Source organism: Ammospiza caudacuta, chromosome 19, assembly GCF_027887145.1.
Source record: "Ammospiza caudacuta isolate bAmmCau1 chromosome 19, bAmmCau1.pri, whole genome shotgun sequence".
NCBI lineage: Eukaryota > Metazoa > Chordata > Aves > Passeriformes > Passerellidae > Ammospiza > Ammospiza caudacuta.
Window position 1 is genome coordinate 1,253,629 of NC_080611.1, and position 24,865 is coordinate 1,278,493.

A 24,865-nucleotide genomic window follows, 5' to 3' on the forward strand; every position below is an offset into this window, starting at 1 on the left:
TTCTCTTTCTGTTAAGTAGCAACAGTTCTTCTTCTTACCTATTTTAAACCAATTCAGAGATTCTAAATAAATACTAAAATAATTGCCAACAGTCTGTTTTCCAAGACCTATCCACATGTCCACATTCTTATGTATCAAAGTCCAGTTTTAATCTGTAACATGGTTTATGTCTGACCTCTGCATCTTTAATTAAGGAGTGGGTGGGAGGGCAACAGCTGGAACCCCCTTCACCTGTAAGATGCATTGGGAAAGTCATTCAGGGTCAAAACAAAGAAATGCTGTCTCAACAGTGGCCAAAACTGAATGCCTGAGGAGGAGTATCATAACAGAAACGAGGTCCTGTGTTTTTGATGAGTATTTTAGTTCTTTTCATGCAAAAATTTAGATTTTATCTAGGCTGGAACAATTCCAGTACTGTTGAAAGAAAACTTGCTGTCTGAATAAAACCACTGTCTGGTCTGGCACAGTGCTGGGAAGAGCTGGTGTGGCTGCTCCTTGGGGAAGTGGCGATGATGTGAGTGCTGGATGGTGAAACACGATGTGCCTGAGCTCGCCTTGCTGGGCAGGAGCAGGAGCAGGAGCAGCTCCCGGTGTGCTGTGCCAGCTGTGCTGGCCTGCCCCCACCAGTCCCTTGTCATCTGGTGTTACCCTAGAAATAGATATGTGTGACATTAAGGGAATACAAGCTGGGAATGCATAGTGGAATTACTTTTTGTCCTCTGGATAGGAAGGCAAGGCCTGGCCTGTGGCATTTCTGCAAATCTGTCACCATGGACTGTGCCCAGTGTGGAAACCCAGGCGAGGAAAGAGCTGGAACCCCACAGGGGTGAGATGGAGCTGCATTGTCAACTTTGCTGGTTCATGCTTGGTTTGATTTTGTGCTGCTTTCCTGTAGTGCTGTGGCTTGGTGATGGTGGAAATACCAGTGTTCTGTGTTCAGAGAGTTCTGTGTTCATTTTTCTGTGTTCAGAGAGTTTAAGGGAAGGTGCAGATACACATCTGCACTCCTGGTCCCACTTGCCTTTTTTCCACTCCTAAAAGTGTATCTTCTGTAAAATGCAGATCATAATCTACTTATTTGTGGGGAGGAAAGACAAGAGGATACAGCAAAATTAAATAATGGTGTTTTTTTGTCTTTGCCTTATTTTGAGCAGTGAAGCAGGAGAAACAGCCCTTCTAAAATATGTAGAGGTGGTGGGGCTCTGCCACATGCTTCCCAGAGAGGCTGTGGACTCCCCAGCCCTGGAAGTGTCCAAGGCTGGGTTGGTTGGGGCTTGGAGCCGCCTTGTCTAGAGGTAGGTGTCCCTGCCTATGCTGGGGTGTTGGAACGAGATGGGCTTTAAGGTTCTTTCTAAACCATGCTATGAGTCTGCAATTCTGTATCTGTAAATACGGTTTGTTTTCCAGTCTATAACTTGTTGGAGCAACATTATCTTTCTTTAATCAAAAGCTGTGTTTGCTAAGAACCAAGAGGTGTTGGGCAAGGGGATGGTTGACTAAGGTGAGGTTTGACTGAAGTACCCTGGAATGAGAGGAGAAACACCTCAAGCAAGGGCTCAGAGCTTGACTAGGCCTTTCTGTGGCATCTCAGTATTTGCAGGTCATCTGCCTCTCCCTCTCCTCTTTCTCTCCTCTCTTTTCCTCTTCTCTCTTATCAGATCTCAGTGCCAGATTATCTCCCTGCCAGCTTTTAGAAGTTCAGCTTAGTTGTCAGCAGTTTGTCTGCAAATAGGCACAACAGTTCTCCATCAGGGCTGTCTGAGCAAAAACATCTGGAAATGTGGGAATTCAAAAGAAATATTGCTGGTGAAACCCAACAGAGAAAACCTGTGCAGGTTTGGAGAGGAAGCTGCCAAGCTATAAATATTTATATACTAAATGCATATGCTGGTGTGTAAATGAAGTGCTTGTAAAGCCTATGAGCAATCTTCTAAACCTGCCTTGGGTATGGTTTAGGTTAGAAAATATATTTTAAACCTTTATTTGTATGAGCATGTGTTTAGACAGACACTGCCAAGGAGTGTAACAGCAGTGGGTGCCCAGCGTTCCCCTGGGACAAGGCACATGGTGCAAAGTTCCTTTTTCCTCATGGCAGTTTTTGCTTTTGCTGGTCCTGGGATCACAATTGGAGCTATTTTGTAATTTCTGATTGTATTTCAAAACTGGAATTTTTTTACATAGTGAAAGTGAGTTTACCCCAACTTTTCAGACAAGCACCTAAGGATAGAGCTAATAAAGAAATCGTATTTACTAAATCACACGATCCTGTCAGTTGTTTTCATGATTTAAATGATTTGTAAAATGCACTTAGATGTCTTTCTAATTTTAATACTTCAGTTAAGTAAGTAGGTGGGCTTAGCATGACCTTCTGCAGCAGTTTTGGTAGTATAAATATCTGTGTCCAGATATTTATAATGATTTCAATGATTATTTTAATTTTTTCCCCAGTATAACATACAGATATAGTAACCATGTGCTTTGATCATTTTATTTCATGCTTCCTTGATAAATCATAGTTCATAAGGAGCATTACTGAATGTTGCAACTCATTTCACCACTTCATATTTAATGATTATCATGTAAGAGCATCTTGGGACTTGTCTACACAGGAACTACAACGTAATTAAATGGGGGAATACATTTAAGGACTTGCCTACATAGAGAAATTTATTTGAATTTTAATATGATGTGAATTTTTAAGCATATTGTTTTTTTCTTGGGATGCGTTTTATGGGTATTTTTATTTTGGAGTATTTCTTGTTACAAGCTTGTTTTGGAATTGCAAAGCTAGTGTTTCTCACACACTTTCCTCATTGAAGAACTTGAAATCTGGTCAAAAGTAGATGTTTCACCATGTATTTTTGGTCATAGAAGTATGGCAATATTTATTTGAGTTTCAGTTTGTAATGTTGGTGGTTTTTTTTTTAAATTTTGAGAGTTTCCATTGGAGCAAACAATTTGATTTTGCAGTTTTTTTTTCAGAGGACCTAATAGCTTTTTATATTTTGATTTTTGTAAATTTTCCTTTTTCATAGGTGCATATATGTGTTGAGTGGCACCACATATGGATCTGAGCTTGGGGATAAGCAAATTAAATCCTTTGTTTTATTGTCTACTTGCCAGTGATCAGTGTAACCTTGATGCTGGACTTCCAGTACTTTGTTTTCTTCTTCTTATGCAGAATCTCAGGATGGTTTGGGTTGGAATGCACCATAAAGCTCATCCAGTTTTACCCCTGCCATGGTGGGGGACACCTCCACATATCCCAGGTTGCTCCAAGCCCCATCCAACCTGGCCTTGGACACTTTCAGGGATGGGGTAGCTACAGCTTCTCTGGGCAACCTGTGCCAGGGCCTGCTCACCCTCACAGAGAAGGATTTTTTCCTAATATCCCAGGTGAGCCTGCCCTCTGGCAGTGGGGAGACATTTCCCCTGTCCTGTCACTCCATGTGCTGGGATGAAGTCCTGTCTTTCCTTATGGATGTATCCGTACTTGCCTAAATAAAAAGTCTGATCCAGGGTGACCCACTCTAATGCACGTCCATTACCACGAAAAGCTTTTTCATGATTCTGGGTTTAGTTTCATGGAGAGTGAACACAATGTCCAAAACTCCCGTGGTGCAGTCTGGCTTTAATGCCTTGCACAAAGTGCCTCAGTAGAGTGTCCTGCTGAATCCAGAAGATTTTTTTCTTGTGATTGAACAAAGCACTAGTCCCAACCATTCAGCTTTAGCAAGACCTGTGTAGTCAAAGCTTCCACGTGCCTGTGGTGGCACCAACAGGAAGGAGTTGGAAATACTCCCCCCAGAAGCTCTTGGATGGATGGATACTGGCACCCAGGGGAAATCAGGCCACTGAGGTGCAAGGTTGGTTGGATTTTTTCCCAATAGATACTCAGAAAACTTCATATTGGGCTAACACTTAGCAAACAAAGGTGACATTTGAGGCACCTGGAAGACAAACCTGACAAGAGTGGCATTTCCGTGTCAATATTAAAAACTGCTGAGCTTCAGGAGCTTGAGCCCTTTGGCTGGGCAGGGAGTTCCTGCTTTAATAACCCTTTTCTTGTGTGCAGGTTTGGACACTTGCTTTGATGTGGAAAAGTGCTGCTGTAACAGCACTCGTGAGCAAGAAGCTGCAGTGAGGCTGAAGAGAGCAAAAGCTACCCCCGGTTCATGTGGAAAGCACTAATTTATTCCAACATATTGATGCTTATGCGGTCCTTAGAACAAGTCTTGCTTATATGTCATTATGTTTCTTATTATGCTTATATTTCAAGAATGGCCTTCTAAGATAGAGTTATCCTATTTTGTCCATATCTTTGACTGCCTTTTGGCAAAAATCCTTGTGTTGCCAGAAGTCAGATTAAAACTTCAAATGTTTAAATTTGTAAGGCTTTTGAAAGGATCACTGGCACAAAATAAATAAATTTACGCAAGTGAATAGGTCATTATACCTTAAAAAGAGGGGAGGTAATTTGATTTGGTTTCTTAATTGGTTTCCAAGCTAAAATTAATAGTGTGTGGAATCTCTCTTAGTAACATGACTCAGAACTATTTATTTTTCAACTCCTCTTTTCAGATTGATGAGTGTGTTATCTTAGCATTTGAGAGATGCAAGCAGTGCTGGAATGACAAACATTTTTCGACAGCTTTAGAAAGATGGATGATGTGATGACCCTGCAACAGGTTTGGGTGTTTGTGCTTTCCAGTGGATCATTGTGAGACTCTTGCTTCACTTTCGTTCTTTATGAGGGGGGAAGGAAAGGTGAGATCTAATTATGGGTCTTTTGTAATCTGACTTCTCAGTGTACATATTTATCATCCAGCCCTCAACAGAAGAGCATAGTGATGGTCATCCCCAGTTCATGGTCCCAGCTGGTGAATTTTGCTTTTAGAAAAGAAGATAGTTACTGGATTTTACTGCAAAGCTGCTGCTAAGTGATTAGCTACACCTTGGATAATTGTTATTGTATTGTTATTACATTGTTACTTTATTTGGCAGTTCTACACGTTCTACATAAAATCATTACCAAAACTAACCTATTATAGGTAAAATCCTTAGGCTTGACCAGGATCTTTATATCTCTTCCATGTCTTATGATCTGCAGAGTTGTGATAGCCTTAGGAGGAGAGAGAATGCCGTGAAAATACAATGCGTGGTCTACCACATCAAATATCTGTGAAATTATAAGAGAAAAAATACATTATTAATATATTGATAGCTTTCTGGTAAGTTCTATATAGATGAAAGAGAGTGATTTCCTTTAATTTGCTTTATTGCCAAGATTTAAAACTAAATGAAACTAGTGTCATACAAATTAAATTACAACATTGCACTCTTCAGTGTGCCTGTGATATTCTCCCCTAACAATTAAAACTCCTCAGTGTATTAGAAACTGGTCTCCTTTTGGATCTGGGAGCACACAGTGGAGGGAAGCAGTGAGGCCAGTGCAGTGTAAATCCTGAAATGCCCCTCAGAGTTCCTTTACTCTCTTTTTAGATCAGAGAGCAGATCAGATTTAGAGCAACAGGAGAAAGTTTGGTTTAAATTTTGTTGCAAACTCTCTCCTGTAGGCTTAATCGATTCCATAAGTGTGCTGTATATAAAAATATGACTTGAAGTTCTCCTTGATATCATCTCCTAATATTTAAAAGTAGTAATTACTGGGGAATTATTTTATTAGTAGGTTTGAGCTGTGGGTAAGTGGAGCAGGTCAGCTCTGTGATATTTGGACAATGTTGGCATGCTGCATTGCTCAGGCACATCAGTAAAGGCCTGTGCTACTTCACACCCTGGTTCACATTTAAACTTTTTTACTGATTCTGTTGCAGCATTCCTTCATTTCACCCACTGTGGGGTTTGTGGCTTTGAGGTTTTTAATATTTTGGCCAGAAGGAGCTGTAGATTTTAATTTTGCTAAATATGGCCAGGCCAAAGCAAATTCTCTTTCACTGATGCCAGGAACTTCAAGTATAAAAATTAATTTATTTCTGAAATGAAAAGATATTTTGAACAAGCAGTTTATGTATTTGCATCTACTGAAATAACCTCTGTCTCACCAAAAGCAGGCAAGCCTGCTGCTGTGTGTACAATGCTACTTTTGTCTGTCTTGTAAGAGGAAAAGCCTCACTAATAGGATGTGTCAGCCATGAGCAGTTAAAACCAACACATCTCCGTGTCATATAAGAGAGAAGTTTATGGATTAATATTCAGGTTCCTGACAGGAAGCACATTGTGATGGATTAGTGTTCTTATAATTTGAGTGACAATTTTTAAAAAGCTACTTAAAATGACCTGGATCTGGGACACGTGGGTTGGAGCCAGGAGATATGTGGAAGTGATTTAAATCTCACCTTCCTATTTCCCTGCTCTAATCTCCTGGGCAAGAGCAGAGCCCAGTGTGGCTGCTTGATTTTATAGCTCTCTGGTAGTCACAGGGGGCTGAAAGCAGCTGATACTGATGGTCTGGAGGACTCTTGAGTGATCTGCTCCTTCTGCATCTGCCCTGCCTAAATCCAGGAGCTCAGGATCCTGCTGTAGTTACTAGCAGGAATAAAGTCTGTGCAGCTCCTGCCTCTGTTCTCACTCCTCTGGAGGAGATTTGTGTCTCCTGGTTAACTCGGGATCTGCTTGACTTAAGCACTGCATTGAGCAGCAGAAATACTTCCCCAGGAGTTCCTCAGTAACAACTTTATTCCACCACAGGAATTTGTCTAAGCCATCTTCAGTATCAGATTTTATCTGCAGTGTTGCTCAAAGCAGCTGCACTGTGTCCAGAGGACCTGGCCTGGTGTATTTTAGGACATATAGTAACTTAAACCAGATACTGACCTAGTGCAATACCTATCTTCAGCAAAGAGATTGTTATTTGAAGTTTTGTTTGTTTTTTAAATTATATGTTGCACTCATGGCATGCAGACATTGTGACTAATATGATTTAATGCAAAAGAATCTCTTGAAGAAAATGTCTTTGCAAAGTGATTCAGGGGGATATTTTGGTAAGGCATAAAGGTGGTTTGTTTTTTTTTACCCTAATAATGGTTCTTAAAGTACATAGTAATAAAATAGTTCCTGGAGACAGCATGTTATAGATGTCACATGCTTCTGACATCTATTTAGTGATAATAATTCTTCATTAAAAACTTGCAAGGGTAAGCAACAGATGTGGGGTGATCAGAGCTCAGTTGTGGAAATGTTTGTGGGGAGTGAAGTTTTCCATTTTATTCCAGGGCAGCACAACACAGATAAATGTTGAAACCCATTTTTTAGCACTCTTCATTTTAAGTTGAAAAGGGAGAGCCCGACAGCAACAAAATCCGAAATGATGGGAAGATATTCAGTGCAGCGTGTCCTGTGCTTAGAAATTGCCTCCTTTGATCAAGAAGGCAAAAAGCATTGCTAGGCAAGTGTCCTCCTGGAAGAGGGGCTCAAGAAATGCTTGGAGAAAGGAGCTTTGTTTGTTTGTTTGTGTGCTAAATAAAAAGGACTTAATGGGGGTAAATGTATAATGTTACTAGGCTTTAGCAGCTGGCCAGAAAGCAGTATTCCTTCCCATGGAGGTTATTTCTCCAGTGTGGATCACATGAGGTGAAGCTTGTCTGTGTATCCAGCTTTCATTTCCCCTGACACCATGGCTGACGTCCGTGAGGCCTTGGGAATACGCTAGTTAGGTGGCTCACAAAGTCAGCATTTTTGGAGATGGAACAGCTTATAAAGGCCTGCTTTTATTTTTAATATTTCATTTTTGTTATGCTATCTTCCTAGCAAAATACGATTTTAATGAGAAGCTCACCGGTGGTCACCTGACCTCCTTCTCATTTACTAAACCAGGAGATTCATGTCTTTTCTCCCATTTCAAGCTTTGGACATCAGGTGCATTGAAAAAATTAGGTTAAATGAGCTAATTTTTCATGCACTGGTACTAGAAAACTTGATTCGAAGATGAAGACAAGAAAAATTTTTTATGTGGAGTAAAGCAGATAAAGAATTTTGGTACAAATGCCACGTTATTTCCATAGTTAATGTTAATTTCTAGCTCCTTGCGGTAGGCTTGCACAGCAGGCCCGGGGTCTTTCCTTTTATCCTCACTGCTCTTCCTCAAGTGAGTGCTACAAGCACATCCACACCTGCAGCGCCCCTGGTTATGCAGCTGGGCTTCCCCGGTTACCAGCAGTGTATTTCAGGATGTGTCCATCATCCCCTCCTCTGTCCTGACCCCTCGTCGCTGTGCGAAGCCCCACAGGTGCAGCAGTGTTGGGAGCGCGTTGCTGTGACACTCCGCACTATCACTGCCCTGTGACGGCACTTGTGGTATCCGCAAAGGATGCTCTTTGGCCAAAGTGCTGAGGAAGAGGCCCAAGCTGCAAGAGCTCAGTGACTACTTGTTTTGTTGGTCAGAGCCACTAAAAGGATTTGGATGAGCTGAAAACAACATGGAGCGCTGTGTCAGGCATGCGGCAGCTCCAGCCGCTGTCGCCAGTTCAGGGTACTGAAATACTAAATGCCCCGTAAAGCCTTAAATGCCCAGTTCTGGGTACAGTGTCTCTGGGAATCCTTGGAAAGCCACACTTGTGAGTGGTCAAGAGAATAACAGCATCACCTCTCGAGCACTCAAAAGCAGAGCTAGCATGACAGGTTGTTAGTCCAACAGGTAAGACAGGTGTATACCAGTGAGTCTGCCTTCTCCATCCTGAAAAATCTCAAAAGTCACAAGTATCAACATTTTCTTAGCAATTTCCTCCTGTTGTATTCCCTGTACAGAGCAATGGGCTTTTAAATGCTGGATAATAATAGGAATGTGTCTTTTGTGTGGAGAAAAAAATAAAAAAGAAGCTGTGTCAGATCGTTTATGTGGCAGACCTTTCCAGTTTTGTGGGACATGACAGTCTGGGGTTTAGCTGCCCTCCTCTGTGAGTAAGATTGCTCAGGCTGGCATTGATCTCGTTTTTAATTAGAATCCTCTTTGAGATGGAAAATATCAGAGCAGATCTATAGTAAGACAGGGAACTTCACTGCCAGAGGGTTTTCAGATACAGCCTTAAAAAAAAAAAAAAGAAAAAAAGCTATTTCTAATCCTTAAAATATTTGCCTTGCTTTATTTTCATATCTTGAAGACAAACAGGTGCTGTGTGCCCTTTATGATTCTCAAATATACAATCTCCAAGCCAGCAGTCTCCAAAGCCTTCCCTTGTTTGTACAATTAGGGTGGGATTTTCAGAATCACTCAGTGTTGGTCTGTCTCTGCTCTCATTGAAGTCAAACTGCCATTGACTTTAGTGAGAATCGTGTTAGATCAGCATGAGTGCTTTTGAAAATCCTTCCCTCCACTTTTATTTTAGTCACATCTGTGTGCAATTGAGTAAAAAGACTTTTGTAATATGCTTTAATTATTCTTTGTTGTTTTCATATAAAAGTGATTTAAAAGAAACCAGAAGGAAACCTATAATAATCTTGACTTTGATCTTATTTACCATGAATTATATGTTATGTTTTTCTTCTCCATCTATATAATTATATATTACTTTATGACAATGTAAGATAAATCACTGAAAACATGAGGAATAGAAATAATTAGGTAATACAGAGAGGAAGAACAGTCTCAGAGGAAAGTACTTGACGCTTCGTGGTCTGGTGGGTTTCCAGTGTTGCTGGAAGCGACTTTCTTTAGGCTGAATGGGAAAAGCAGGAGACTTCATGTGAACGGCTGGTGCTGAAACCTGATGAATTTGGAGGCTGCATGGCCAGCTGGGAGGAGTGACTTTCTGGATGTCACCTTCCCAGGAAACTGCAGGTTATTGCCCAGGTGTGCACAGTCTGCTCTGCCACTGTGCTTTCAACACAGTTTTGGTCCACCTGCTCCTCCTTGATTCATGCACCTTTTTGGTTTCCAGCATGTGTTTCAGTGTTGTTTCTGGTTAACTGTTTGCTCTTGGGAAATACCAAAGAAAACCATAGAGAATCAGAGCTTTCTGTAGCTCAGGGGAATTGGGAGAACACAGAAAGACCTAATTCAACAAAATCAATATTTGCAAGATTTGCCCTGTACAGCCTGGCTTCTACCTCTGGCTGTAGATATTCATTGAAGTGCTCTAGAGGGGCATCCAGCTGTAGTGGTTTTTATTTGCATCGTATTACTGTTTGTTTGGGTCCATAGCAAGAGTTTTTAGCTGAGGAGGAGCTTTAGCCATCACCTATAGCTCATCTCCACCTCCCCATGTGGTACAAATCAGGGGGGATTTTGGAGACCATCAGGAGGAGGTGACTGCTTCACTCATTAGTGCTGAAAATTTACCTGAACTGCCCTTCTGGGAGGCTTTGAAGAGAAATATGTAGATCCAGAGGGCAATTCTGTTGGCAAAGAACACATGGAAGCCTCCTTGGGTTCAGGGGTGGATTTGCAGTGGGAGAACCTCAGAGTTACATTGAATTAAATTGTCTTCTAATAGCAAGGTTCCATTCCATTTTTAGACTCCTGGGATTGTCAGTTCTGCTGCAAATATGTGTTTAGCATTAGAGTAAAATGTTATGTCAGTACATGGCATGCTGGTTGCCTGTTTCAGCTGCTGCTGTTTCCACCACATGTCATTGATTAGAGCTGGGCCAGCGGCCAGGCTGGTCCTTGATACACTCGAAATCCAAAGTAGTCTATGAAAGATGCTTATTAGCTGAAGTGTGGCAGATCTGTTTGATAAACTCTATGGCATATTGTTCGTCTTAGTGCGCTCTGTTGGTGTTTTCATGTGAACAGGAGTAAAGGTGTTGGACTGTTGTAGTTCAGTAGATGTGATCTCTCTTGCAGGACCATGCATGGCAAGTGCAGCACGTGCTCAGGGCTCCACTGGCCTAATTAACCGAAAATTGTCTGGCCACTCTCTGGGAAACTAAATTAGTGGTCTTGGTGTTCAACACCCAGAGGGAGATTCCCCAGGGAATGGTGACAGCCCAAAGCTGCCATAGCTCAAGGACTGCTAGGACAACAGTCTCAGGCACAGAGATGGGTTCTTGGGGTGTCTGTGCAGAGGCAGCAGTTGGGCTTGATAATCGTTGTGGGCCCCTTCCCACTCAGGAAGGAGCAGAGGCAGAGGCACTGGACACACTGTCCTCTTTCACTATCGATAGTCCTGAAAGTGCCACCATCATGTAATCTGCAGCTGCAAGGTGTTGTTACAGAAATCTTGGCATAGTCTTAATAAAATTATTAGTCTGTGAGCCCTCTGGAAGGTCTGAGTGCTCAGCCACCCTCTGCAGGCACTGCTGGTTCCAACAGGGAGTTTGAAATTAGGCATTCTTTAACATTTCACATATAAACAAAGTGGAAACCAGTCTAAAGAAGCTGAAGGACAGAAAGGCCATGGGAGTAAACAGCTCTGAGCAGTAATGTGACAGTTATGCTAGGAATTGCGAGATGCTTAAGATATAATTACTCTATATTAATGAGATGAGATCTGCACAAAAAGCATGATGAACCTGCCAGAGAAATAAACCACAGAGTACTGGCTAGCCTGATTTTTTTTTTTTTTTTTTTTTTTTGCCATTGTCATGTTTTAAATGTTCATGCATGCTGATTAAAATTTAGGTTAGGTTCTTGAGAGCTGTTGCCAAGTTTTGTCACTCAGGGCTTTTTAGATGCTGTAGATTTAACCCTCAGTCTGCCCTTTTGGTGGCCAGTTTCCCAGATACTGAGGGCAGATAATATTCTGCCATGTCCAGCTGAACTGGTGCATTCAGACTTCCTGGGGAAAAAGCCTCTTGTGTGCTTCTAAAGTATTTATTTATCTAGGCTTCATCTTACTGAATTTACTGTTTGCTGAAACAGGCAGGACTCTGTTGGCCTGACATGAGATAATAAGTTTGACTTCACTCTTTCATTCTTATGGAATGATATTTGAGATGCATGGCTTTTTTCATTTTTTCAAGAATATCAGGGGAAAATAATTTCAAATGGAGAGAGAATTTTGCTGAACGTCTGGGAGCAAAATGAGGAAAGTTTGATAAATGACATCTTGCTGACATGGAATAGCAGCTAGCTCAGTGAAGGAATCTAGGGCATTGCAAGTAAAAGGATTTTTTTAAGTTTAGTTCCATTGGAAGTGTAGCGCCATGCTGTATACATGTGCTTGACAGTAACAGATTATTCAAATAGTCAGATTTAAAAAAGCAAAAAACTTCAGTCTGAAGTCATGCAGTAGTCTTAATTTCAGGAGCAGCCGTGTCTGTATACAATAGACACAGATATTTTTTGACTACTTAAGTCAGCAGAGGAAATTCTTGTTCAAAATTTATATTCTGTTCAGAGGTTGATTGCTGTATTAAATATATGGAAATATTTGATACACTAAGCATGGCATCATCAGCTTATATTGATAACCCAACTGCATAAGTTTAAATTCTTACAGGTCTTGACTATTCAGCTGTTCTTCATTTTAGCCATTTTGTGTCTGAGACACATTGAGTTTAAAACTTGTACGTTATTTTGATTTTTTCCATTGCACACAGATACCTTTATGTATAAGTTTAAATACTGTCAAATAAGCACAAAGCTCTTCACCTGCACTGTTTTAAACTGGAAGTAACTCAAGGCAGTCAGACCTTTGCAAGTAGAAATAAAACCTGTGACTTACAAAAAAAAGTAATCGTAGCCCAGATATTTTCTGGTGAACAGACTTTAGCCCTACAGAGGTTTTTTTTCCCCTTGTATTGCTCTACCAGTCTGATGTCAAATGTCTTTTTTTTCCTCCATTTACCATAATTGCCTCTGAAATACAACAATGAAACAAACCATTAGCAAAACACTGAGCTGTCAGAAGCGATCACTTGTTTCAGATCCAAGTGAGGTGCTTTACTTGATCAGAAGAAACTTGTGTGTATCCTATAAAGGTTCTTTGTGAAACATCCAACACTTCCAGGTTCGTGTTGAAGTTGAGACCTGACCTGTCCTTCCAGCATGAGTTTTCCCATAGGCCGTGTTTGAAGTCAATTTGAGTTGTGACATTAAATAACACTGGATGGTGTGTTCACTCTCTCCTGCTCCAACTGGAGGCTCAGAGCAGTTCCAGTAGCGTTTTACAAGAGTTGATTGATTTTGGGGTGGGTTATAGGTTCTGGCAAGGTAGGTGATACTGGAAAAACCTCACTATTTGTCTTTTAAAGACCAGAAGGTCTTCAAAGAACATTTACAAGGACAATTTGTATTAATATAGAACTGTGATCTATATCATCATTTTCTGGGGAAAATGAGTCTCAGGGGGGACCTTCTGGCTTTGCACAAGTCCCTGACAGGAGGGTGCAGCCAGGTGGGGATTTGGCTCTGCTCTCGGGGAACAGGAACAGGGTGAGAGGAAATGGCCTCACCTGGTGCCGAGGGAGGTTCCAGTTGGGCATTAGGGAAAATGTCTTCATTGAAAGGCTTGTCAGGCTTTGGAAAGGGCTGCCCAGGGAAGGTGGTGGAGTCACCATAACTGTAAGTGTTCAGGAAACCTGTGGATGTGACATTTGAGAATGTGGTTTAATGGTGAACATAGTGGTGGTGCTGGTTGGACTGGATGATCCTAAAGATCTTTTCCAACCATAATGTTTCCATGATTTTCATGTGTGTATGCAAATGTATATCTAAAAGATGTGTCAGACCTGTTGAGAAAAGAACTTGGAATCAAACCGTACTTCAAATGATGAACTTTTGGGTGCAAACTATTTTTGTCCTCTGGGTGATTTTCTTTCTAAGGGGGTGCCAGAAGAATCAATGAGAGCTCCATAAAACCCATTTACTCTTTTCCTTGAACCTTGAACCTTCAAAAGGAGAAACTAAAGCACCTGCAGATGCAGACAGGACATTCCATGCGTGGCATGTTTTCCGGTATCCTTTCATTCTGATTCTTCCTTTCTTTTTTTAATTACAGTTCTTTGAAGTTCCATTTGACTCAAATATGAACAGGACTAAAAACAGACCACTGGTGCGAGGACAGATCAGGTAAGGCAATGCACACCTGCTCTGGCTAAGAAGGAGTGAACCTTTTATCTATTTCCAAGTTTCTCTCCCTCTTCAGATGACGAAAAGTAGCACTTTGAGACAGAACATTTCAGAGAAATGCAATTCTTTGTTCCTTGCTGTTTCTTCATGTTTATAACTTCCGTGTGAGCAGTTTGGGCACTCACAGCTGTAAAATACTGAATTTCTCAATACTGTAGAATTTCCCTTCATATTACATATTTCTTCATGTGTAATGACTCTGTGTATGGTGTGGCAGCATGTAGTTATGTTCCACTGAACTTTTGTTTTGTAATAATAAATCCTAAAATTTTCCCATCTAAGAACAAACACAAAAATGTGTGTTGCTTCTACATCTTTAGTTGGTTGAAAACTCATTGTGGCATCTTAGGAAATTGGTTTAAAAATTTGTTATCATAAAGTTTATCATAATCTACAAGTAAATTCCTCCCCCCACCAAAAAAAGTCCTTCATTAGCATAGGAATTTCCTTTTAGAAAAGTCCTCAATTCCCTCTGTTTTCTGGATAATGTATCAGTTTAGTTTCTCAAAGGCTGTTTGGCAACTAAAAAAGCAAAGTGAAAAAGAACATCAATAAAAATCCTCTAACTTATTTGCAAACTGAAACTGAAGGCCCAATTCATAAATGATTCAACAAACAATTTTAGTATTACATTTCCATGATTTGTGCCAAAGAGTATTTATAACAAAATTATGTTTTCCCTTAGGCTTCTGTGAACAGTTGGTCCTATTTATTTCTGTGTTTTATCCATCACCTTTGGAGGACTGAAAAAAAACATGATAGATGAAACTACAAGAAAATTGAGACAAAATACTCAAGTGAACCTTGGGGGTAAATTCACTCTTGTGGTAAATAGTTAGAGCGCTTCAATAAACTTGTTCTGATTTGTTCTCAAAGGTGGTGCTAATTGCAGATATCCAAGTTAATTTAACTTAAAAAATATTTTAAGGACCACTGCAGTGAGGGCATCTTTTGGATATACAGTAAGCCAGGCTTAATTGTGTGGTTCAGGGGACTTGCGCTTCTGCCTCCCTTGCATGTGGTCCTTACATTCTGGGAGAAGAAACACTTATTAGGAGGAAAAATGATGGGGAGATTTTCTTTTTATTATTGTTATTTTATTTTTATCATGGTCTGCTAGCATGGCTTGCAGTGCTTCTGGAGTCAAAAATATAACTCAGAAACTTTCTGTCAACTTCTGATTCAGAGAACACAATTTATTTTATGTTTCCAGTGTCCATAAGTGAACTTCACTGTCATCTGAGTGCACCACAAATTGGCAAAACCGTATTTCATGGATTTTCTTACTTCCCTCCCTTTCATATTTGCTTTCACCACAAAATGGTAATGTTGGGGACATTGGGCAATCACTCATCAGTCTATCTACCTGCCTGTCAACAGCTAATTTAAAGTTCTTTAGTGTCACTTCCCTTGAGTGATGCTGCTCTTGCTCCCTGCAGACCGTGGAGTACTCAGACCTTGACTGGGGTTATTTCTTCTGCAGTGTGTCAGAGCAGAATAAACCAGTGCATGTAATCTAACCTTGTTGTATTTTGACACATATTTCTTACTGTTCCTTGAACTCTTACCTTCCTGGCTGATAAAATAAAACCTGTAATGGTTATGCTAAAACCAGCCAAAACCAGACAATAGAGGGATGGACATATAGTACATAAGAAACCGGTGTCTTGGCTCTGGGAAACAATTCAGAGAGTTTGGGGAGTTCTTGCCCAAAATTTGTCTGACATTTCAGTGCTGACATTTTCTTCTCTTTAGCTGCTTCATTTCATGAAACATTTACTGCTTTTTAAATTCTGCTGTGTTACAACATCTGTGCCATCCAGTGCAAACAAGACATAATTTTCTAATCCATCTTCATTTGCAATCTTTGTAAATATATTCTCTTTTTTCCTTGCTTTCCTTGCTTTTTATTTATTTGGCATAGTTGTTGTTACAGAACTGGACAGTATGGGTAGTAGTTTTTGCCCTGAGCTTAAGATCCCTTTTTAAGAGAGAAGGCTGTTAACTCTCGGTCATGTTGGCTCTGCACCCCCCTGGAGAGGCTTTCAGTGGTGGCTTTGATGTGACTCCTGCCCACTGAAAACTGCACTGAGGCCAGTGAGAGTTTTTCTAGAGCTTGTGTCATCACAAAGAGAATTCTTACATGCTTTGTATGTACTACAATCACACTGGTAGCCCCAGTGAGGTTCTTGGAATTACTGAGTCATGCAGTCCCTGGACGAGCTGGTGTCTCCATTTTAAGTGAGACAGTTCACAGAGGTGGCTCATTAGGAAATGTTAAGCTTTTGTAGAGAAACTATTCCCATGTGTTCTGCTTTGTGGCCTCCACAAAGGACTTGCAGCTTCAGCCCCCAATTTGTTCAGGGTTAGGACCAGCTGTCCATTCTAAGTGATCTTGCATCCAACAACATCTCTCCCCTTCCCTTCTGCCGGCAGCCTTCACTTTGAGAAAACACAAGTCCCTCTCAGGGGTTAATTTCTTTGCATACACATTCATGTGGTTCCCAAACCCCCACATGTCACCCTTTTCTGTGAATTGCTGAGGACTGGAAGTTTCCTTTGGCATTGATGAGGAACATCAGTCAGTAGCTTTCAGAAAAAGGCTCTGTGGCCCAGGCTGCACTTTGAGGCGTGGACATCTGGCTGGAGACAGTATTGTTCTCTTACTGGTGATGTTCAAGAAGTGTCTCAGTTGGGCAGCTTTGGCCTGTCCATCATTCTCTGTGAGCCAGGAGCCAGTTTTGCAAAGATCTCTGGAAGCATGAGGCTTTTCCTCCGTCCTTTGTGAAGTCTCTGTATTGCATCATCTTGATGGCCAAGAATAACTTAGTGGCTCAGTGTGCCCCTGCTTTACATTTTGTATGTTCGGATTGGACAATCCATAAAGGCAATGGCACAGATGGTTTCTGCAGAGCTGGGGCTGCTGAATGTAGGGACAAGAGCACATTTACCTTATTTGCCAGTCCCCTACTCTGGTGCCTCCAGGGAATCTTCTGACACTGTTGGGAGATCTGTGGCAAACAACACAGATAGTTTATTGACTCCTTGCTTTACAATGTTCTGTTTAATTTGTAAGACTCTGAAAAAAATGTTCCCTTTGAGCCATGAGATGTAACCATCCTTATTCTCTATTCAGAGAGTAATCAGAGACATCCTGTTGCAAAACCAACAAGAGTAGCCCCAAACACAGTGTGCCACTGAGTGTCATCCATCATCCTGCCTGCCCACATCTTCCTCCCTCCTCCGACCCTTCAGGTCTTGTTTGGAAATGCGAACAGCTTGAAATGTTCTTTATACTTGGACTGCAGTGTTAACCTCATTGAGCATATTTGTGTTCTGCATTATAATAACAGCTGATACTGTTTCCTTCTATGAATTTATTTTGTGTCATTGACGAGGAAAAATTTCACATGCCCACACAATCTTAGGTTTGTCTGAAGTGGCAGCAGCTTTTCATGATTTCCTGTTGGGTGTGATTTATTCCCTTACTTTTTAAGGTAATGGATTTCATTTTCCTGCAGATTAATTTTAACAAATCTCTGGTATGAGCTGCAGTAACTGAGTGAGATCAATCTCAAGGGTGACAAGTGTCCTGCTCTGTTATGTTGTGCAGAGGGACAGGTTTGATCACCCTTTACCTGCACACACTCCTTCTGAATATTGGCAGTTATATGAATTTAGAGTACTACTGGATCCGCTGTGCTAATCACTCATAAAGACTTCATAGTTGTACAAGGATAGTTTCTCATCTTAAGAAAAAAAGACCTCGAACAGTATGTTCTAAATAGCCAATTCACGACCGTGTAGACATTGTTCAATTCTGCTCCGGTGCTACTTTGCAGCTTACAGCTGTTTTCTGTACCCAGTCCTTTGGCTTTGCACTCAGCAGTGGCTGCGTGGAAGTGGGCCCAGGGCTTCTCCTTTGCTTACCTGGACCATGAAGCATTATACAGGTACCTTTAGAGGGTGGCCAGGCTGAAAGAGGCCTTAGGAGAGATGAAGACCCATCTCTTGCTCACAGCAGTCTCAGCTCTGAGGTCAGACCTGGTTCTTCCAGATCTTGTCTCAAAACCCTTCAATATGATGGCTTCAAACTGCAAAAGAGTAGATTTAGATTAGATCTTAGGAAGAAATTCTTCCCTGTGGGGTGGGGAGGCCCACGTCCAGGTTGCCTGGAGAAGCTGTGGCTGCCCCAACCCTGGCAGTGTCCAGGACCAGGTTAGACAGGGCTGGGGGCACCCTGGGACAGTGGAAGGTGTTCCTGCCCATGGCAGGGTTTTGGAAAGAGATGAGCTTTTTGGTCCCTTCCAATGCAAACTATTTTGGGATTCTATGACAAAACTAACATGCTGTGGAATTTATTGCTATTCTCCTTATGCCTGTGTAAGATGTTTAAGTCTATTAAAATGGCAGCAGGCAGCACAACGCAGCTAATGCCTTGAATGCTTCAACAGAAATGTCTTTGTGTTGTTTGATGAATATTTTTTCCAAGAATTCCATTAACCTTTTCCCTTAGCAATGCCCAAGAGCTGTGTTCTGTCTGTGAGCTTTCCACTTCTCATGTTCACAGTTGATGGTTGCTGCGGTTAATGGAGACAGTAACACTTCTACTTATTGATGATTCTGAGTGGAGTGTTGATTTGGCTCAGTTTGAGCTATAAACCAGACTCTTGAAGAATCAAACCAAAAAGGGCTCCTGTGCTAGTACTGTTTCTCACCAATGGCTTATATTTGTGAATTGTAGTCACAATTGCAGATATGGAAGTTGGATGTTCGTAAACTAGTAGAAAACTGCACATGTGAAATTTTATTTATTCAGAGGCACGTTGTGACTCTAGACTATTTCTATGTAACACTGAGTTTTCCACTCTGCTGCCTGTAGCCAGCCGACTACTACAAGTGTAACAAAACCAGTTCACGCTGAAAAAATGTGTGCATTTTAAAACAAAATTTCTCCTGTAATCACTGTGGATAACTCAGGGTAATTAGCTTGTTTCTTTGCTTAACATTAATGTAAATCAGGAATGTTCCTACTGATATTAGTGGAGCTGCATGGATGTAAAGTGAAGGAAAATCCATGTCCTAGGCTTACGCAGAGACCTGCATTAAGGGTTTTGCTAGCTGTGGTTAAGCCAGAGATTTAAACCTCCCCAGGGGTCTTGGTACAACTTTGGGTCCCCTTTAGAGCTCAGCCCCTGCTTAGCTGATGGCTCTGCTCCCTTGGGTGGTCATTTCAGACAGGTTTCATTCTACTTAAGTTAAAACAAATAAAACAAAAACTCCATAAATCTACAGTTCTTCAGGAATAATAATTTTTAAGATATCAGATGCTTATTCCCTGCAGGGGAACATTCTGATGCTTTGTTTAGAAAATACCTCATTTTAAAGGGACTGCCCTGAGATCTTTTTGAATGATAAAAATGTTTCTTTTTTCAGTGGGAGGCTTTCCTCTTGTTTAAACACGGCACAATTCAAAGCAGACACCATCACAGCAGTCTTTTCAAGAATTTCTTATCCTGCTTGTATTCAGGCTTTATTATTTAAAAACAAGTAAATGCATTCCTTCCCCACCACCACCCTCCTGCCTTCATTTTTTTTTCCACCCTGTGTTTTCCAGGAGCTGTCATTGACTGTGTTTGGTAAACAAGAAATTAAAAAGGCAACTTTATATTTTTGACATGTACAATTGCTTGTAAAAATGTATTTCTTGCCTTTTGAACAGCGGGGTATTTAAATTTTTTTTTTCTGGCATGGTCATGTCACAGAGAGGTTTGGAGGGAGAAACCTTGGGGCTAAAACATAGTTTAATGAGAATAAAACCCACATCAAAGGATGGTCTAATGCAATGATATACTGTGTCTCTTTCCCAAAGGGGATATGGATGACAGTACTTATATTTCAATTATCTATTCACTGCCTGCATGGGATGTTGATTAAATGGTTCTAAGGTATTAGAGGCCTTTTGTAGAATGCACAGAAAAATGGTGATACTGCACATTCTCCTCAGATCAAAATGTATGTTAGGAGGAAATTATATGGCTCTAACTGCATATATATTTTGTTTCTTAGGGCAGTAAAGAGGGTTGTTTTATTAACTCCACATTTAAATTTGTTCCAGTTGAAATGAAGCAATCGCTGGTTCTCCAGCTCACTCCTGCCCAGGCCTCATTCTGCCACAGCTCAACCCAGACATTCCTTTGCATGCAGCTCTGTTTGGTACATATAAATCCTGCAGAAACACTTGACCCCTCATGCCTTGCTGCTTTTCAGCTCAGTCGATGGGTGTTTACCCCCAAATTATTTATCTGAATCTTTAATTGCATGCGGGACAGTTGATAAATCGGAGCGCATTGTGCCTTGCCGCGCATTAGGAAACATCCCGCGTGCTCGCGTATAAAGCTGGAGTCACGGTGCATTTGGCTAAATAGCTGCTCCATCTGCTTGTGGAGAGCACTGCAGAGAAGTGATAGGGGCTCCTGATGGAGTTGTCTTATCCTCTGATGTCAGCTCTTCGCCGGGGGGCTGGAGCCGCGGGAGCTGGAGGGAGCCCTGTGCACTAATCCTGCCATCTCTGTGTCTCGTGTGAATGGGCCTCTTGGACACTGATTGCAACCATTGCCACTTCCCTTCTTTAGTTGACTAGCAATGAGTCATTTTCTCCAAAGGTAATGTTAAAGTGAATTTTTACAAACAAACAATATTTAAGCTTGAAGCCCATGATCCTTTCCCCATCTTGGGGGCAATGTTCTCCTGATGGCTTTTCTTCCAATATCTGTCAAACATTTCAGGTTCATGTTTGTAAATTCTGGCTTAATGCAGTCAAAACCCCAACACTTTGTTCCTTGTATTAGTATTGAACCTTGTCTGGTTTAACAGCAACAGCATCATCATTCACCCTGTGCCAAGTGGTGTAGGAAGTGTCACTGCTCATCGAGTCCATTATGGAGCTGCCTCTGATTAGAAGCTGCTATGCCCCGAGATCTGTGTACAGTGAGTCATGTTGGAAGTCCATTTCCCTCTGTGAAGGACAGAGTTTATCATGTCTCATACAAGTTATAACTTACATGTTATCAGCTTCGCAAGTCAGATATAAAAGAGGTTTTTCTTGCACTTTAATTAGCTGTGTGAACACAGATGCTTGCTCTCTGGTCTCTATGACTAGAAAAGCTGCATTCCTGAGGTTGAGATATGTGGAGAATGGCTTTGATATGTTTTAGTTAGTTATTTTTTTGCTAGGGATGTAAAATCACAAGGAATATAAAATTATAAATCATGCTGGAAAGGAGCCACAGGGACTCCTATTGCTGCCTGTGTGACAATATTTATGACAATTATGTTCTATTTGTGCACTTTGATGGTATATGAAGGGTTTTTCATTTTGTTTTTCCTCTAAAAAAATTCTGTACCTCTGGAGGGTAACTGTAGACAATCTACCTAGATGGTAATACAGGAATCCCAAAATACAACCATCCTCATCCTCCTCACCTCTGAGATGAGACTTGGCAGTTACGACTTCTCTACAGAGTGTTCTCATGCTGTGGGTGTCAAAGGCATGTTTGCAGTGGTGCAGGGGAATCTACAGATGGGCAGAAAGGAAATTTGAAATTTGTCAGGCTCAATCTGCTTCATTGCTCTTCCACTGGCTGGTGTCTAGAGGCTGATCCTCTTCCCATGGCAGACCTTCTTTGCTTCTTGTCCTGCTCTGTTTTGCTGTAGGGAATAACTTAATTCTTTCATTTTTATTGCTCCTGGAAATGTATTTAGATGCAGTGTTTAGAACCTGTGCTGAGATGACTGAACTATCTTCTCTCTTCTGTTTTTCCAGGAGCAGGTTGATAAAAATACCCTAGAACATCAGTTTTCTCTGTCTGAATGGGATTGAGATCTCACCTGAGACTTCTTTACCACTGCTTTCCAAATCTTGGCTGAGGGCTTAGCAGAAGCACATGTTATATTTAATATTTAGTCATTCTAAATCAGAAAAATATTTCTGGAGGAACCAAATTATCCATCCTGTTAGTTAGGTGGTGTCTGGCTCTAAAAGAGAGGACTGAGATTTTGAAGTAGAATAAATGGATCACTTCACTGCCACACTCTAAGGTTAGATCAAAGAGGAGAATTTAGTTTAAATATTATGGGGGACATTTTTCAGATTTACTGTAGGTTTGTCTTGTAAGCACTTAAAAAAATATTTACATTTTCATGACTGCGGGAAGCTGTGAATATTATTAGTCACCCATTCACTCCTGCCTAGCAAAGCCATATACCAAAAGCCTGTTGACACTGCACAGGGTTCCTCAGGGTTGTTATGATTAACATTCTGATGTGGATATCAAGTGTAATAAGAGCATAAACATTTTGTAAGTATAGGTCATTTTCATTTGTAATTCTTTATTTCCAAGTGAAGTGATGAGGCCCAGTTAGAGTATCTGCTTAATAACAAAGGGAAGCATAAAAGTTCTACTTTTGTCTGAACTACAAGTCTCCCTACGGTGCACTGAGCTATCTCATCCCAGACCTGGGCTCAGACCTCAGGGCAGGCTCATGAAAGCATGAAAAAACAGATCCTTGTATCATTTGCAGAGAGTTAAACTGGTTAAACTGAGAGCAGATGTGTAGAGAAAGCTCGATGCTGAGTGTGGGACTCTTGATCTCCTTCTTTGGCTGAGTAAAAATTCTTGCATCACCTTAGCAAAACCTTCAGCAAAATCAATCAAGCCAATTTTTATTTATGCAAGCATAAAAAAGAGAGATGTGTCCCTTTCAGGATGAAATGATTCTTTTAAATCAGCCGTGTTTGTTGATGATAGTTTTAAAGCACCTGAATCTAGCAGGGGAGACAGAACATCTGCAGCTTGGATTCTTGAGGAGCGAGGGGAGCATTGCCCCCACTTTGTGTAAATTACAGTGTTGATCGTGCTTTTGTACAATGATACACACCTGTGGCAGGGTGGCCTGGGCTATGTGCTTGGTCTGTTTCTTCTTTGGGAGAGAAATGAATTGACGCAGACGGGCAGTATGTTAGCCTGGTCTGTGTTTGTTTACACTAAATGCACTTCTGAGTGAGTATATTTGATGGCAAAGCCAGAGCTGGTGGCAATTGAGAGGCAAACTCAAAAAGGCATCTCAATCATGAGACTTAGCCAGCAATACATGAATTTTATCCATCACTGAACTCCGTTTATGCCAAGTTCTCACTGTATGACATTCCTTGAGAGATTTAGACATCACTCACTGAATCCTTCCCTGTTTCCCTGTGGATGGTCCAGCTGTCATTCAAAATCATGTCCAGATTGGTGCTGATGGGCCTGGCCGGGCCCTATGGACAAAGGAAAGGTATTAGGGGTGATTCCTTTCAGAGAGATTTGAATTTTAAAGAGGTTTACTTGAGGATTGTGTCTGTAAACTCTTTTTCTGCAGCCATAATTGCTGTGGTGTTTAAGTGTGTTTAAATGCTACTGGTTAACCCAGCTCCTTAGATTTTTGGGGAGCATCTGCCACTCTCATACTTCCTCTTAACAATGAATTCTTCCTTAGCTCAGATTTTATGTTACAAGTTAGTGTAAGTTTTCTGTTTCTCCCGGCTGATTTATGTCCGGAGATAGCTCAGGGACGCCACTTGTAAGTTTTCTGTGCTGTCTCGGCTGTTTAGGTGGCCTGGAAAGGCCCAGGGATGGCCTTGAAGAGCCGACGCTTCAAAGGACGAGGAGAGACTTCTGATCTTGTCTCGGTCTTGGTGTTTATTAATTGTTTATCTAAAAGATTTTCTTTCAGCCCGACAGAGGTCTGCACAGCAAGTCAGCCATGGGCACACTCCCGAAGCCCCCGGGGCGGTCACTTATCTTTATACCCGAAGTTACGTGTACAATATTTATCATTTTTCCCCAATACCTTCTACCCTTATTAACCGGTGCACTTCTAGTAATAACCAATCCCAAAGTGCCACCACCACCACAGAAGATGGAGGCCAAGAAGAAGAAGAAGAAGGACAGGACACGCCCCAATTCCTCCATCTTACTTCTTTAGACCCCCCTGTACCAAAATCCTAAACCCTGTGTTTTACACTCTAATTAACTTATCCCTTCACCATTCACCCAGTGAAACCTTCCCAGTCCTCATACAGGTCTCATCTCCTGTGCAGGATCAAAGTCCAGCCACCAGACACTTCTGGCAACATTCCAGGACTCCCGAGCCCCCCAAGGGTGTTCTCGGCCACTCTGCACCTCCATCCTGAGGTGCTGAGATCCCACAAGTTAGGTTTAGAACTTTTTCATTATTTTCCTCGCTTTTATTTTTTTTCCCATTTTGGGAAAAGTACTGTCCAGTCTGAGATTGGCAACATCTTTATCATAGTCGTTACCAGAAAGCAGATTACAAAAAAGACATTTACAAAAACACAGGTGGGCAGAATTGCAACAAGTGTTTTCTGGCAGTCTTAAAAATTGTGGTACACCCAGTTAAAGGTGATTTGATATGAGTTTGATATAAAATTCAATACTCTTAGTACTTGTAGACCACAGCAACATGTTTTTGGGGATGAAATACCAGACACTGACAGAATGTAGATACTACTTCTTAACCTGTGAAGACAAAATTAAATCATTAACTAAGAAAAAAAAAGAGCTTGACAAGGCTCCCCATTTGTTTGTGCATCTTCAGCGTTAAATGATAGACAATCTGTATTCTGATATTTGCAGTAGATGGAGAAAAATTGAATTCCCAATTAAAAGTGCAGTTTACTCTCACGCTTTAGTTTTAAACTGCATCATCCTTCACCCCTTATCATGACTCATAAACTTTCTTGCATGACTGAGAGTAAATTAATATCTATTAAAC

At 41.2% G+C, this 24,865-nt stretch overlaps 1 protein-coding gene across 2 annotated transcripts in view; it reads left to right on the forward strand.

The window, feature by feature from the left end:
- The window catches only part of LOC131566133 (protoheme IX farnesyltransferase, mitochondrial), a 98,988-nt gene that overhangs the window by 49,883 nt on the left and 24,240 nt on the right, over positions 1–24,865 (forward strand). For both annotated transcript variants that reach the window (XM_058817341.1, XM_058817342.1), the window contains exon 5: positions 13,899–13,969. In XM_058817341.1, coding sequence (XP_058673324.1) covers positions 13,899–13,969 — 71 coding nt within the window. The remainder of the gene's footprint in view (positions 1–13,898; positions 13,970–24,865) is intronic.